Below are 13,577 nucleotides of genomic sequence, written 5' to 3'. Positions count from 1 at the left end.
TTTCTGGTATTTTTACAATCAACTTTTATTCAGGGTGAACTTTCTCATTAAACAGGAATTGCGGATGATGAAAAACAGTAAACATGTTTGTTTGATAGATGTATTTTGCATTCAGTCAAGGAATGGGGTTGTGTTCGTTCTTTGGTATTAAAGGTCGGGTCCTACTTGTATTTTGCTCCAGCCCCCCCCCCCCCCATCCCTCCTAGTTGAAGATTTCCGGCGCAGCTGCCAGGAAGTATACCTTTTTCGGCACTGGCGTTAATCCGGTCCGAGGAGGGGGGGGGGGGGTGATAGCAATATATTGACCTGAAAATTCAAAATTTTCAGGCCGCAGGGAATTTGGGGGGTGCCCCACCCCAATGACTATCGGGGTATAAAACCATTTACAAGATACTACCATTTTCAGGCCATCTGAAATATCGATATGCGAGCGAGTGAAGAGACAAAGCAATTTTTTAATAGTTGGAAGAAAAAAAAAGATGTCTAAAAACCTCTTTCAACCGGTTTGTGATGCAACATTCAAATTCTTAGCAAATTTCATGATTAACGATTATTGTGAATTGTGTTGGAAATATTACTGTCCTAACTTTCCTCTGTGTTTCATTTGGTCAATGTCATTAGTAATCCATCGTATACTAAACTCTAAGGCCCGTATTCTGAAGTCGGGTTTAACTTAAACCGTGGTCTAACTCTGTGCTAAAATTATGGCAAGCCAAAAGTATCAAAATTTGTATTCAGTTGTATGTTTCTTATGTTTACTGTGCTCTTTACTGATTCATCGATGGTGAACACAATCAATTATTTATACTTCCTGGACAATTATGAATGATTTGAGAGTAAAATGAGCTGAAATATGATATATCTACTGTTAGTGATTTATGTAACAATTGGCTATCCATATACTTAAACCACAATTTTAAACCCGAGTTTAAGTTAAACCCGACTTCAGAATACGGGCCTAAGTATATTATTCCCCGATTCCACAAAGATGCTAGAGTAGCATACCCCCCCCCCCCATTTACGCCAGTGTATTCAGAGGATGTTTTGATTGGTTTATGATCAAAGTTATAACCATACTTAAAAATAATTGGTATCATACATTTCATAAATGGACTATTATAACCATACTCTCTTGATGCAGGGGATATAACATTTAGATAGTAAGTTTAGATTAGATGCTGGAGCGGAGCGACATGCAGCGCTAGAAATTTTGACAGTTTTAGAATGAAAAATTTGGCACTTTGGTCGCATTTTAAGATGAACCCACGCATAAGTAGTATTAATCATTTGATGATTATATATATCGTTTACGTCTTGAAAAGTGAAGGGAGATGATTGTACATATTATCCCCCTCTCCGAAAAATGTGTGTGTGTGGGGGGGGTATCCCCAATCCCCCGGGATTTAGTCTTATAGTTTGCCGATGATAAGCATCTATGGTCAACTTTCACTGTCGTTTTTTCTGATATGAGCCTGTGTACGGGCATGATATATGAGCCTACATGGACGTGCCCTTTCCCCAAGTAGGGGTATAGCTAGTCTGCAAACCCAGAATAGTATTTGACACTAAAACCTATTATAGGCCTACAATGCCAAAAGTGAAGACTAGACTGAAAATTTACTGTCTCTGTCAAATAAGAGGTTGATACATCTTGTTGTTGTTGTTTACTTGGATTAAAAGGCGCGTATCATTCGGATGTGAATATCAACGACACAGTTCATAGTGAATCTAGTCTCACTTCTTCAGACTCTGCATTGTGCACTATCAGAATTTTAAAAATCAAAGGTCTGTGTCTGCAGACTAGGGTATACCCATGATCTGACTGTTGGGGAATCCCCGAATTCATGCGCACGCGCAAGCCGTCGAATACCAAAGGTTGATTTATGTTATTTTATTTTACACAAAGGGTGTGCGGGTATTCCCACATTCATGTTCGCCATCTTGACACGTAGTTTCTACAACTACAAGCACAACTACAGGTGCAAATTACTAAAAGGAGAATATGAGAGCTTTGGAAACCTGGGTGTTTAAGACTGACACATCATAAAATCACAGTATTCAATTCGTCATCTGTTTGGATCTAAAGTTGGTCTACATCATATGACAGCAGTGATGCCGAGCCAAGCCCAAGACTATGGATCACTTCAGAGTGATGGTAGAAAGGTGAGGGGAAACAAAAAGGCGAAATCATGGTGATATGTGACATAACATGCACGGAGAGGGATATGGAGGTGTGGGGAATGAGAGCAGATGTAGATGGAGAGGGAGGGTGGGGTGGAATAGAGAGAGAGAGAGAAGGGATGGTGGAAGAGAAGAGAGAGTAGACCTATGAGAGGGGGAGGTTGGATGCGTATTGTTTGATTCAATTTGTTTATTAGCCAACAGTATTTACAGGTTCAAGGTCAATGAAACAAATTGCGGAAAAATGCACATCTGTTTCAGTCTGTTTCTGTTTATGGTAACTCCCGTAGGAACTCGACAAGACAACATTTTTTGCTAGTTAACGTCAAGCTGATATATAACCAATTTACCTAGGAAACATTTTACGTCTAGGTTAATCAGTCATAGTGGCTGACTTATAGACGACATATATCACTCTCGGGCCTTTTTATCAAAGTGGAGACGATGGCAGAGTGGGGGTTCGAACTCACAACCTTGCGATTATGAGTCCAATTCTCTAACCACTGGACCACACGACATCAAACATATTGGTAAATGAGACTGGAACATGGCACAAATGCTAGTCTGGCCTGGTCACATTCGTATTTAGTATAAAATATGGAATGGAAATTTGACACCAGTCCCATCTTTTGGTGATCCACCTGTTAATTTTAGTTGGACTCTTTCACCACCATTTTCTCATGACTTGTATGCTCAAACAATGATTCCACACACTCACTATTGCAAGACACTTGACATTAAAATATTTCCGAGATCTTGACTTCACATGTGGAATCAATTCACCGTTATTTAAACTTTTTAATCCTGTTAGGATTATCTCCCCACCCCTTCCTAAACCAGATTACACTTTACTGTGTTTATGTTGTAGTATTTAAAAGGAATAGAGTTATTCCTCCAAACCAATGATGATTGAAAACTTCTGTAAATAGTCATTCCAAAGAATAATACTATTAATAGTAACGACACCTGAACGCGTTTTTTCAATTCTCTTTCATGTTTAGCCGTTGAAGGTTTCTGTGTGTACGTCTGCAACTGCTACCAACGTGCAGGGCTTCATCGATGAGCTACCCATAAAGTTCTCTGACCTTGACCTTGACGTCAGGCACTTCGAACTGCCGTACAACGACATCGATCACTTTGAATTCAAATCCTCCGATGTCGGTACCATGATACTCTGTCATTCTATCAACAACAGAAGGTTCGCCATCACCGATGTCATGGATGCCCTCTACGACAGGTTCTTGCCATACTCCGCAAAGAAATTAGGTTAGTTTACAGCTTCAATTTGGGTCACTCTTAAGAATAAAATAAGTTGGAAAATCCCCTCCTAAAAATGGGGGCGAGGAGTTACCACTTTTTCGCCTTCAAAATAAGAGTTTCAAAAATATGCTTGATCCAGCCCTCAAAACATAAAGTGTTGGTGCCCTATAAAGAAGATGTAAAAAAAACCGACTCAAAACCGAGGAGTATGCCACTGAAAATAGCTTTTGCTGGTCTGGTTTCGTTGATTAAACAAGATATTCGTAAACTACTCATGCAGAAGAAGAAGTGAAAAAAATCAACTGGTTTGAAAAGTTGCATGCACACAGCAAAAACTGTGGTGTTAACCGGTCTACATAGAGGACCACACCAGTTATTTTACACTGGTGTTAAATTGATGATGTTAGTTTTACACATATAGGTGTTATTACAACACCTTTTGTTGTTACATTTACACTATTTGGTGTTATGTTTAATCTCTAGGGTGTAATTTTAACACCTCAGGGTGTGGTCCTCTTAACACCAATTGGTGTCAGTTTTAACACCGCAGTGCAGAGCCAGTGGCCTACCTCACAAACCACGTCAGGACACACACCAACTCCCCTCCCGCTTCCCCAAAAGAGGTCAAAGATCATTACCATTTACAGAAGCACTTTCCCGTCATTTTTTTCTATAACCATAAGCAAAAAATAAAAACGAGATTAGGCCTATCAATAATTCCTGTCCCCAACCATAATGTAGGTACATCAGTGTTCAAACATGTCAAAATTATTGTCAGCGCACCATTGGCATAATACCGTTTGATGACTAGTTCTTGCATTCACCCTTAATGTCTTCTTTGCAAACTACATAGGTAGAGAAAGGGTATGCGTGATCGCCCATGATTTCCCTCCGAGCAAGGATCTGGACAAACCCGACAAGTACCAAAAGGAGATGGAGGATTTTAGAAGACGGCAGGGTACAGCGTTCCAGAACTCTGCTCTCACCATGATGTGTGGCAAGCTTGATGGACCGGTCGAGATGCAACAGAGCAACTGGGATGACTTGAAGACATTCCTGGTGAACGCTGCGACTCCCATAAAAAAAAAACCTTGGTGGAGCCTACATAAGGGAAAGTTGGCCATCTTGGTATTGATTGCTCTTATTGCTTTAGCTGTAGGTCTTGGTGTCGCGTTCAGTACAGGCTCTCCTCCAACAAGCACCACTCCAACACCTCCTCCAACAAGCACCACTGCCACCCCTACCCCACCAGGACCAACTTCTACGATTCCCTCAACCATCTCTTCAGATACAACCACTGAGATTCCAAACATATCCTCTACAGCAAACACTACCTACATGTAATTCTACAACCATGACAACTGCCATCGAATATCTTACATTATGATTTTTTTGTGTGTATGTGTCTGTGCTGTGTGTTTTTTTAATGTGTACCCTTCTGGAATTGAAATCCCCCATCTTTATCTCCATTATGGCTTCTTTGTAATTTTTGATATTTTTCCTCGAAAAATTCATAATTTGCAAGATTTAAACTGCAAATGTATATTGCCAATTTTTTAACCTATAATTCATGCAATTTACCATCAACATTTATTGACATTAGAAATGAAAAAAATGATAGTGACCTTTGTCATATCATAATGAAAGAGGCTTAATTAAGCAAAAAAAAAACGTTTCTTTCTTCCTCACCCCTATTTCCACGATTTTGCTGTTGGTTGCAACGTATACAAAGTATAGCTACCGGCACAAAAAGTTTATAAATGTATACTTGCACTGAAAGAGCAAAGCAACTTGAGTACATAATGATAACTATACCATTCTGTAAATATTTATATATGTCAAATATCCTTCAATACAGGGCAGTCGGAGTCATTAGGGGTGGTACGGCATTCACCTACCACTTTTGTATAAAAAAATATGAGGACAGAGAAAAAATGAGAATAAAGATGGAGAATGAAAGTAAATAAATCAAAAGAAAAAGGAAAAAACTGACAACGAAAGAACAGAGGAAACTTGTATAATCGTGTTCATTGGCAGATGTCAGGCGGCTGACTGCGCAGGCAGAAAAAAAACATACTGGGAGAGAAGAAGAAAGATGAGACAAAAGGAAGAAAAGTTACTAAAATTAAGAGGGGATGGGAATAATTGGAAAATAGATACATTTCAGGACTTCTGTTCTTGATTACAAAAAAGTGTTTGAAATGTCTGGTCTGAATATATATATAAGCGCGCAGTTCGAGTTGAATTGTATGTATATACAATTCAACTCGAACTGCGCGCTTACATATCTTGATTAGTGATTCCCCTTCATGAATTGCTACAGACCTTGAAATGTAACTTCCCGCTTCACGCGCGCATTCATTGTTTTGAGATACAGAGCCTGTGCTTATAATGTCCAGTTTTCAGGTCCGGTCTGAATAATATAACTTTTCAACACACCCTTTGCGCTCTCATAACGCTGATTTAATGAATGAGAAACGGATCATTTCCATAAATTCCGACAAACAATCCTTAAAATGTCTCTTTTTCGGGCCAGTATGTAAAAAGTTTCTACTCGCTTTGCGCTCGCATTATTGTTTGATCAGATACATACACACCCTGTCATTGCGGATGTGTGTCAAAAAGGGGAAGTTAATCTTGACGACAACTTGGTATTGATAAAAGAAGAAAAATGAGAGAAAAAATATTAGTGAAGGTTTGATGAAAATCAATCAAAGAATAAGAGTCGTGAATTGTGACGTCATATACAGCAGCCTCCCCATATATTATGTAATATAAATTTCCCATTTTTGAAAACAAAATACAAATATTTTCATTTCAGAATGGGGGTATCAAAATAATGATATGTCTATGGTATTTCCAAGCACAAACAAAATCTCTTTCAGATTTTCTTAGAAAATGGGATTTTAGAATTGATATTATACCGTAACACTTTACAATTTGCTCCGACGGGCCTCCTTTAATGTGTTGCGATCTACATGTATATATCTACATTATATAACAAAGGAATTAAATGTATGCATAATCAGATAGTACAAAGTTATGGTAATTTTAAAAATTTCGGTGAAACAGTTCAATGCATGTCTTCTAAAAGGGATGCTCCGGGCTGAACATATGTATATGTCAATAAATAGAGTGAAATTCAAAGAGCAAACTTTCATCAAAGTCTGATAACAAATAGCAGAGTTATTGAATGTTTAATTTTAGCAATATTTTGTGAGAACAATTATGCACGCATCGTCACGAATATTCATTAGATGGACTGATGATGTCACATCCCCACTGTCCTTTTTCTTATGTTATTACATGAAATCATAATTGTTTCTTTTTTTTATACATGTGTAAATGATATGTCTTCTTTTAATGAAATAAGTTGCAGCACTGAATATATTATGCACTTAATCAGTTGTTTTTCCAGTATTGTTGGTTCTTGAAGGGAAAAAATTGAATGAACCTAATTTCTTATAATAAAATACAAAAGAACAAGCGAGGACATGACATCATTATTTTGCTCATTAAATATTCATGAAGACATGCTTAGAACTATTTCACCGGAATATGCAAATCTTTAGAATGCCATAACTTCGTTATTCCTTGTCCGATTTTGATAACATTTTCAGTGCTTTATTTGTCTGATTTTTCTTTATCTCTTCAAACCATATTATTTTCAGCCTGGAGCACCCCTTGAAATATACAATGAACGAGCCGACGACGTCATATCCTCACTTTTTCTTTTTATGCTATTTATGAAATTATATTTTTTTTTCACATTTTGTCATTGGAGAATGTGAAAATGGAATATCGTACTGATCCGATTCGTAAAGATCTCCAGTGCTGAAGGCAATCTTTGCTTCACAAGGGAGAAGACATATTATATACACATTATGTATTTATAATGTAATAAGAAAAGGGAAAGGAGGCATTACGTCATCAACACACCTATTGTATATTCATGAACACATGCATATTATGACTGTTTTCACAAAATATTGCTAAATTTCGAAGTTCTGTCCATAGAGACTATCGTTTTCAGGGTCAAACACCGATTATAAGCAGATAACTAAATGGAAACTGTTTTTCTTGCTCAGTTTTGGTGTGCTTAGTCATTTGTGATGTATTGACTTGAATAAATATAAATATTAATACAATTGTTACCTTTCATTTGGTTGTTATTTTAATTCCTCTTCGGAGCACCCTCACTTTCATTCCCATACCCCCTCATCTCTCTTATAGTTCTCATGTTACGTAACTGTACTCGGTGGAGTTTAACTATTAAAGTAGAACTTCTTCATTGAATTGAATTTATTTCCGTTAAAAACAAATAACAATACATAGAAAGTGATACATGTGAATTGATAAATGAAAACGGGAGGATGGCCCTACTCAGCAGTATCAATCATGGTGCTGCTGGTCTACCGAGGGGTCCTCATATAGCATAAAAGAAAATTACACAAATATCAACTACACACAATATAAAAATAACATACCAAAACAATAAGAAATAAAACTAATCGGTCAAAACATCTTACCCTCACCATCCCCCTCCGTTAACGGTTACACTTCGTAATTCCGACGATTCGTTATTCCGAAGGTTCGATAATCCGAAAACGAAATAAGGTTCGTTGTTCCGAAGGTTCGTTAATCCGAAAACGAAATAAGGTTCGTTGTTCCGAAGGTTCGTTAATCCGAAAATGAAAAAGGGTTCGTTGTTCCGAAGGTTCGTTAATCCGAAAACGAAATAAGGTTCGTTTTTCCGAAGGTTCGTTAATCCGAAAACGAAATAAGGTTCGTTAATCCGAAAACAAAATAAGGTTCGTTAATCCGGAAACAAAATAAGGTTCGTTAATCCGAAAAATGAAAACCGGGAAAGCAGAGGCAAGGGGAGGGGGCGGGGGACACTGTTGCCGTTCAATTATTATGAGGATGGGAAGGCAAGGGCGGCCGAACGAATTTTCGTTGGGGGTAAAGCCAAAAAATGAAACTCATACGTCAAAATGGGCACTTAGGTGATATTTTCACCTTAAGATTGTCATCTGCTTGAAGTCATTGTGTGTTTGATAGTGAATAAGTAGAGAAAAACTTTTTTGAAGTGACTTCTTATTATGGCAAAATGTATATTTAGGCTTTATTTTTCGGGAGAGAGTATAATGAGCGAGCGGCTTGGTAAAAACAAATTCAAAAGTGAAGTTGTATAACGTTTTTTTGTGGTCAATTATTCTTAAAATGGCATTATTGCGAGGTGTTGCGAGCGTGAATCACAAGCTAAAACTTTAGGTTATTTCAATAAAAAAATGAAAATTAGTTTTTAAAAATCCGAGCAGATTTCTGCTGTCATTAAAAAGATGTGCATCTAACTAAAGAATTAACACGAGCGCAAAACGCGAGCTTAAACATACTGACCAGAAAAGGAACATGTTAAAGAAAGCATTTAGTGACCCCTTTAGGATGCATATTTTACCAATCGAATGAGAGTGCGAAGTGCAAGCTGAAGATTTTCAACATTCCAGCCTGAAAACTTAACTTGTATACTTTAAAAAGAGTATTTTATTTCGAAAAAAACATCAAAAAAGGCATATTTATTTTTGAAAAAGGAACTCTCTCTTTTTGGAAAATATATAGTTTTTTATTTCATTTTTGATGCCCCCTGCCTCCCTCCCGGCAGATCCAATTTTCGTCAAATATAGGGAGGGGGCAATTTTTTTTAGCCATATTTTTCCATGATCGGCAGTTTAAAGTTCATTTTTGTTTGTTTCTTTGAAAGGGTTGTCCTAACAGTCAATAATTAGCTTTATCCTTATAAAATAAAGTAAATATGTAATAACATGATAAACCCTTTTTAAATAATGCTAAAATGCTAAAATAATATATAAGCTCTGACCTGATCTAAATGGGACTATAAGAACTTTTTGCAGTTAGCCATGAAGACGATGCGTGTTTTAACCAATGGCGGCGGAACGTATTTTTTTTTGGGGGGGGGGCAAAGCAAAAAAAAAAGGGGGGCCAATAGGGGCAATTTGGTGCAAACGGATATTTTCACCATTAGATTATCATCTGTGTAAAGAGGTTGTGTGCTTTGTAGTAACTAAATTGAGCACAATTTTTTAAGTGATCACTAAAGTTATATATTTACGTTTCATTTCTGCGAGCGTAGAGAGCAAGCGGTTTGGGGGAAAAAGTCAAATCTGAAGATGTAAAATTCACCATTTTGGTCAATTACTGTTAAAAGGGCATCCTTGTGAGATGTTGCGAGCTCAAACTTTTGGAAATTTCATGTGGGCCTAGAATGATAATATTGATATAGATATTATTTACCCAGGGAAGCCACTTCAGTTCTGAAAACTATTCTCCCAGCTATTATTTTTTTTTACAAGAATGCTTAGAATGTCCAGTTTTCAGGTTGGAAAATCGGAAAAATTTGGCTCACGTTTCTCGCTCGCATCAGGTATTGTTTATTGAGGAACTCATTCTATTCCTGATTACAAAAAATAAGTATGAAATGTCCAGTTTTCGGGTTGGAATATCACAAATTTTAAGCTTGCGGTTCGCGCTCTCATTATTTAGTTCGTGAGATATATATTCTATTCATGAGTCACTAAATGCAGTCCTTAAAAGATTACTTTCTGAAGCCTGTTGCATAAAACTTTTTACCTGAGAAAACTCTGGTAAAAACTGAAAACTAAGGTTAGTCTGATTTCCGCCATTGACTTTAGCACAGGGCAAAAACTCCTGTAAAAACAACCTGAGTTTTCTCAGGTAAAAAGTTTCATGCAACGGGCCCCAGGTCAGTATATAAACAAATTACAGCTCGCCCTCGCATTAATTCTTTAGAAAGATACACATCTTTCTCACGATTACAAAAAAATGCTCCGAATGCTCACTTCGCGTCTTGTTACATGAAATGTCTACTAGTTTGAGCTTGCGATTCGCGCTTTCAACATCTCACAAGGATCATTATTAGTATTATTTTTATTACCAGCAGAAGCTGTTATTAAAAATGACATCCCCTCCAATACAAATCCTATTATCTAGAGGTTGCTCGCACGCTTCCAACACACTTGATCCCCTGCATCTTTAATTAAACCATTTGCTTAGGCAGCAATTGCTCAGATAAAATCGAAATTAGCCTATGCTTGATCAGGGCGCCTATATTCTTAATGAAATACATGCTTTGGCCCCAACACACGCATGTATCATCGATCGTTATTACTATCATTGCATAATATCGTGTAATCTTGTAATGACAACATCGTTTTTGTTACCAAAATGAATTATTTTCATTTTCGGAAATACGAACCTTATTTAATTTTCGGATTAACGAACCTTATTTCGTTTTCGGATTAACGAACCTTATTTCGCTTTCGGATTAACGAACCTTCGGAATTACGAACCTTATTTCGTTTTCGGATTAACGAACCTTCGGAATTACGAACCTTATTTTGGTTTCGGATTAACGAACCTTCGGAATTACGAACCTTATTTCGTTTTCGGATTAACGAACCTTCGGAATTACGAACCTTATTTCGTTTTCGGATTGACGAACCTTCGGAATTACGAACCTTCGGAAATACGAACCTTCGGAATAACCGAACCTTCGGAATTACGAAGCTTCGGAAATACGAATGTATGCGTCGTTAACACACCCTACATTTCAATGCATAGGAATTGAGCAACAGACCTTAAGACCTCAGAATCTTCGACTTTCTATCTCCTTTCTTTAAAGTCAACTTCAGTGGCGTAGATCCTTTTGGGAGGGGGTGACACAAACATTCTAAATTCTGTTGTTTGTTTTAACGTGCAAGCGAGCGATGCGACTGAGAAATTTTGCAGTAGTTTGAAATTACATGGTGTCCAAGACTGCATGTGAAGGGGTATTTAATGAGGCCTTCAATAATTACGAGCATAGTCAGCAAACGCTGATAAAGTTACCCTCAGTTTGTTGTCTTGCCTGCAATGGAGTACTGTTATTTGGAACCAGTTATGATCAAAGTAAAACTTTAAAAGGGTCAATGAACGTTGATTGATATGATATCAACATGAAAAATAACCAAGGTTAAGATTTTTTAAAGATAATTTCGCAATCTTCATTCCCTTTTCCATGACTCTTACCTCCAATCATGCCAATGGGTGCATCGGAAAACTCAGGTCATTTAGGCCAAAGTAAAAGGTCATTCGGGGGGGGGGGGGGGGTGGTCAGACAACTTAAAAACTTGACCGAAGATGTTACTTCAGAAGCGTAATGATCCAAAAGGTTTTTGGGGGCAGATATGGTGTATGGGCAAAGTTTATAAATAGTTGCGAGCCAGCAAAATTTTCGCAATTTTTTCTCTTTTTTTTTCCAAAAATCATTTTTTTTTGTTATTATACTTTGATATAATATTCAGAAAATGATATTATATCCCACCATTCTCTCGTTAATTTTCTTTGATTTTTCTTGCTCATTAAAAATTGGGGATGGGCGGGAGAGGCAAGCCTACCCAAACCCCCATCTATACGCCACTGCATAACCTAGGTCACTGGGTCAAGTTCAAAGGTCAGGAAAGTAACTGAAGAAATCTATATTCTTTTTTTAAGCAGTAGATCAAATTAAATGAAACATGCGTGAGATTCTTATTGGATATCAGAAATAATATTTTATGAATATGAGGCGGTTTTCAGTCACTGTAGAATGTCATTTGATATCATGAACTTATTTATTTATTATAACTGGTGCAAATTTTGATGGCAGGCTTCATCCTAGCCCGGGCAGTAGCCGTGAACTTCACCTCACCATAGTTGCTCTCAATCAAAATTACCCTCATGTTTTGTTTATATTACTCATAATGTTAGATAGTATTCGGATGAATAGATTTTTGGAATAACGAACCCATCTTGTTTTATGATAAACGAACTTTGAGTATAATACCACAAATGTTCAGAATAACGAATCATTTTTTTTCGGAATAGCGGACCTCCGACATAACGAATCTATGGAATAAAACATTTTCGGTATAACGAGCTTGTATATACCGAATTCTTTACCGATATATATGTAATTATTATTAGTTATTTATTGTAAAGCGCTTTGATCATATTTTTGGTAAAGCGCTATATAAGTACCTGTTATGTATGTATGTTCTCGGATATTTTTTTTCTTATATTTCAAGCAATCACTTCGCAGGCCCTTTCTATATATAACCCTGATAATTTTTTGTCAAAAGATTAAAAACAACAGTGTCGTCCTGGATTCTGGACAAACGACATATTTGCAATTTTGTCCGGCCCAAATCTTAAGATGGTGTGCTGTTCCGGTCTACCAACTTTTGACAATGACCTCTTATCTGTCCATTGTGATTTCACCGGCATTTTCAATAGACTCTCAACGCTCAAAAAGCGTCTGAGAAGTGGATGCAAAAAAAAAACGCTATAGGGCACATGAGAGTAATTCAACCTCGCGCAAAGCATGCCGGACAGGCGTAAGTAAAGATCACATGACTTTATTGATTAAAATAATTCATTAAAAATAGATCAAATATTTGTATATCAAAAGAAAAACGATAGACATAATGCTATGTTCATACTCTTTCATAATCAAGGCGTTTGGGAAGGCTAGACTGCATTTTTGTATTTCATTTTAATCATTATTACCCACAATGCAGTTCTGGTTTTTCTGGCGATGAACTGGCCGAAATTATGGTTAGTCTTATTTCAGGCCATTTAACTTTTGATTGAGCTGGTCAAGTACCTGATTAACATATCAAATCTTAATGTACTGTTAATTGTGACTAATGTCAGTGAATTAAAGCAAAATCTATCGAGGGATTGATTTTTAATGATTTTTTGATGAGCTATGATATAACACGTGAGTGAATGGGGGTCTGTAATACTCATGTGTGCCCTATATCGCGACTACACTTCTACACTGTCGTTGCTATGGCTGGGCGTCGTCTGCTAGAAATCGGTGGTGAGAATGCTTCAAACAGTTTTATGCAAAGTGATATAGGTTATGTTTAACAACAGTTGATAAGTATATTACTCGGCATTTAGTGCATTTATCGCTTACTATGCTGGAATGACGCTTTCAAATGTATATTCAATGCTTATCATTTATCATGCAGAAATGTGAGTTTCTACTGCCAATAGGAGATCTGGTTGGTTTG

The 13,577-nt window shown here is 37.0% G+C and overlaps 1 protein-coding gene across 1 annotated transcript; it reads left to right on the top strand.

Moving 5' to 3' along the window:
- The first annotated feature begins 1,875 nt into the window (after positions 1-1,875).
- On the top strand, positions 1,876-5,496 carry LOC121425510. Its single transcript, XM_041621584.1, has 3 exons — positions 1,876-2,163; positions 3,183-3,447; positions 4,295-5,496. The coding sequence occupies exons 1-3, from the start codon at positions 2,101-2,103 to the stop codon at positions 4,783-4,785; spliced, it is 819 nt and encodes a 272-aa protein (XP_041477518.1). The 5' UTR covers positions 1,876-2,100; the 3' UTR covers positions 4,786-5,496.
- The last annotated feature ends 8,081 nt before the right edge of the window (positions 5,497-13,577 follow it).

The sequence above is a fragment of the Lytechinus variegatus genome, chromosome 12 (assembly GCF_018143015.1).
Source record: "Lytechinus variegatus isolate NC3 chromosome 12, Lvar_3.0, whole genome shotgun sequence".
Classification (NCBI taxonomy): Eukaryota; Metazoa; Echinodermata; class Echinoidea; order Temnopleuroida; family Toxopneustidae; genus Lytechinus; species Lytechinus variegatus.
Note: the sequence above shows the minus strand (reverse complement) of the source record. Positions and strands in the feature narration are given on the sequence as shown.

What these genes read in the sequence shown, in the direction of transcription:
- LOC121425510 (XM_041621584.1), top strand. Translation starts at nt 2,101, where the DNA reads ATGACAGCAGTGATGCCGAGCCAAGCCCAAGACTATGGATCACTTCAG. An exon ending in TTCAGAGTGATGGTAGAAAG is followed by an intron (nt 2,164 to 3,182) that starts GTGAGGGGAAAC and finishes TTTCATGTTTAG; the next exon opens with CCGTTGAAGGTTTCTGTGTG. An exon ending in ATACTCCGCAAAGAAATTAG is followed by an intron (nt 3,448 to 4,294) that starts GTTAGTTTACAG and finishes CAAACTACATAG; the next exon opens with GTAGAGAAAGGGTATGCGTG.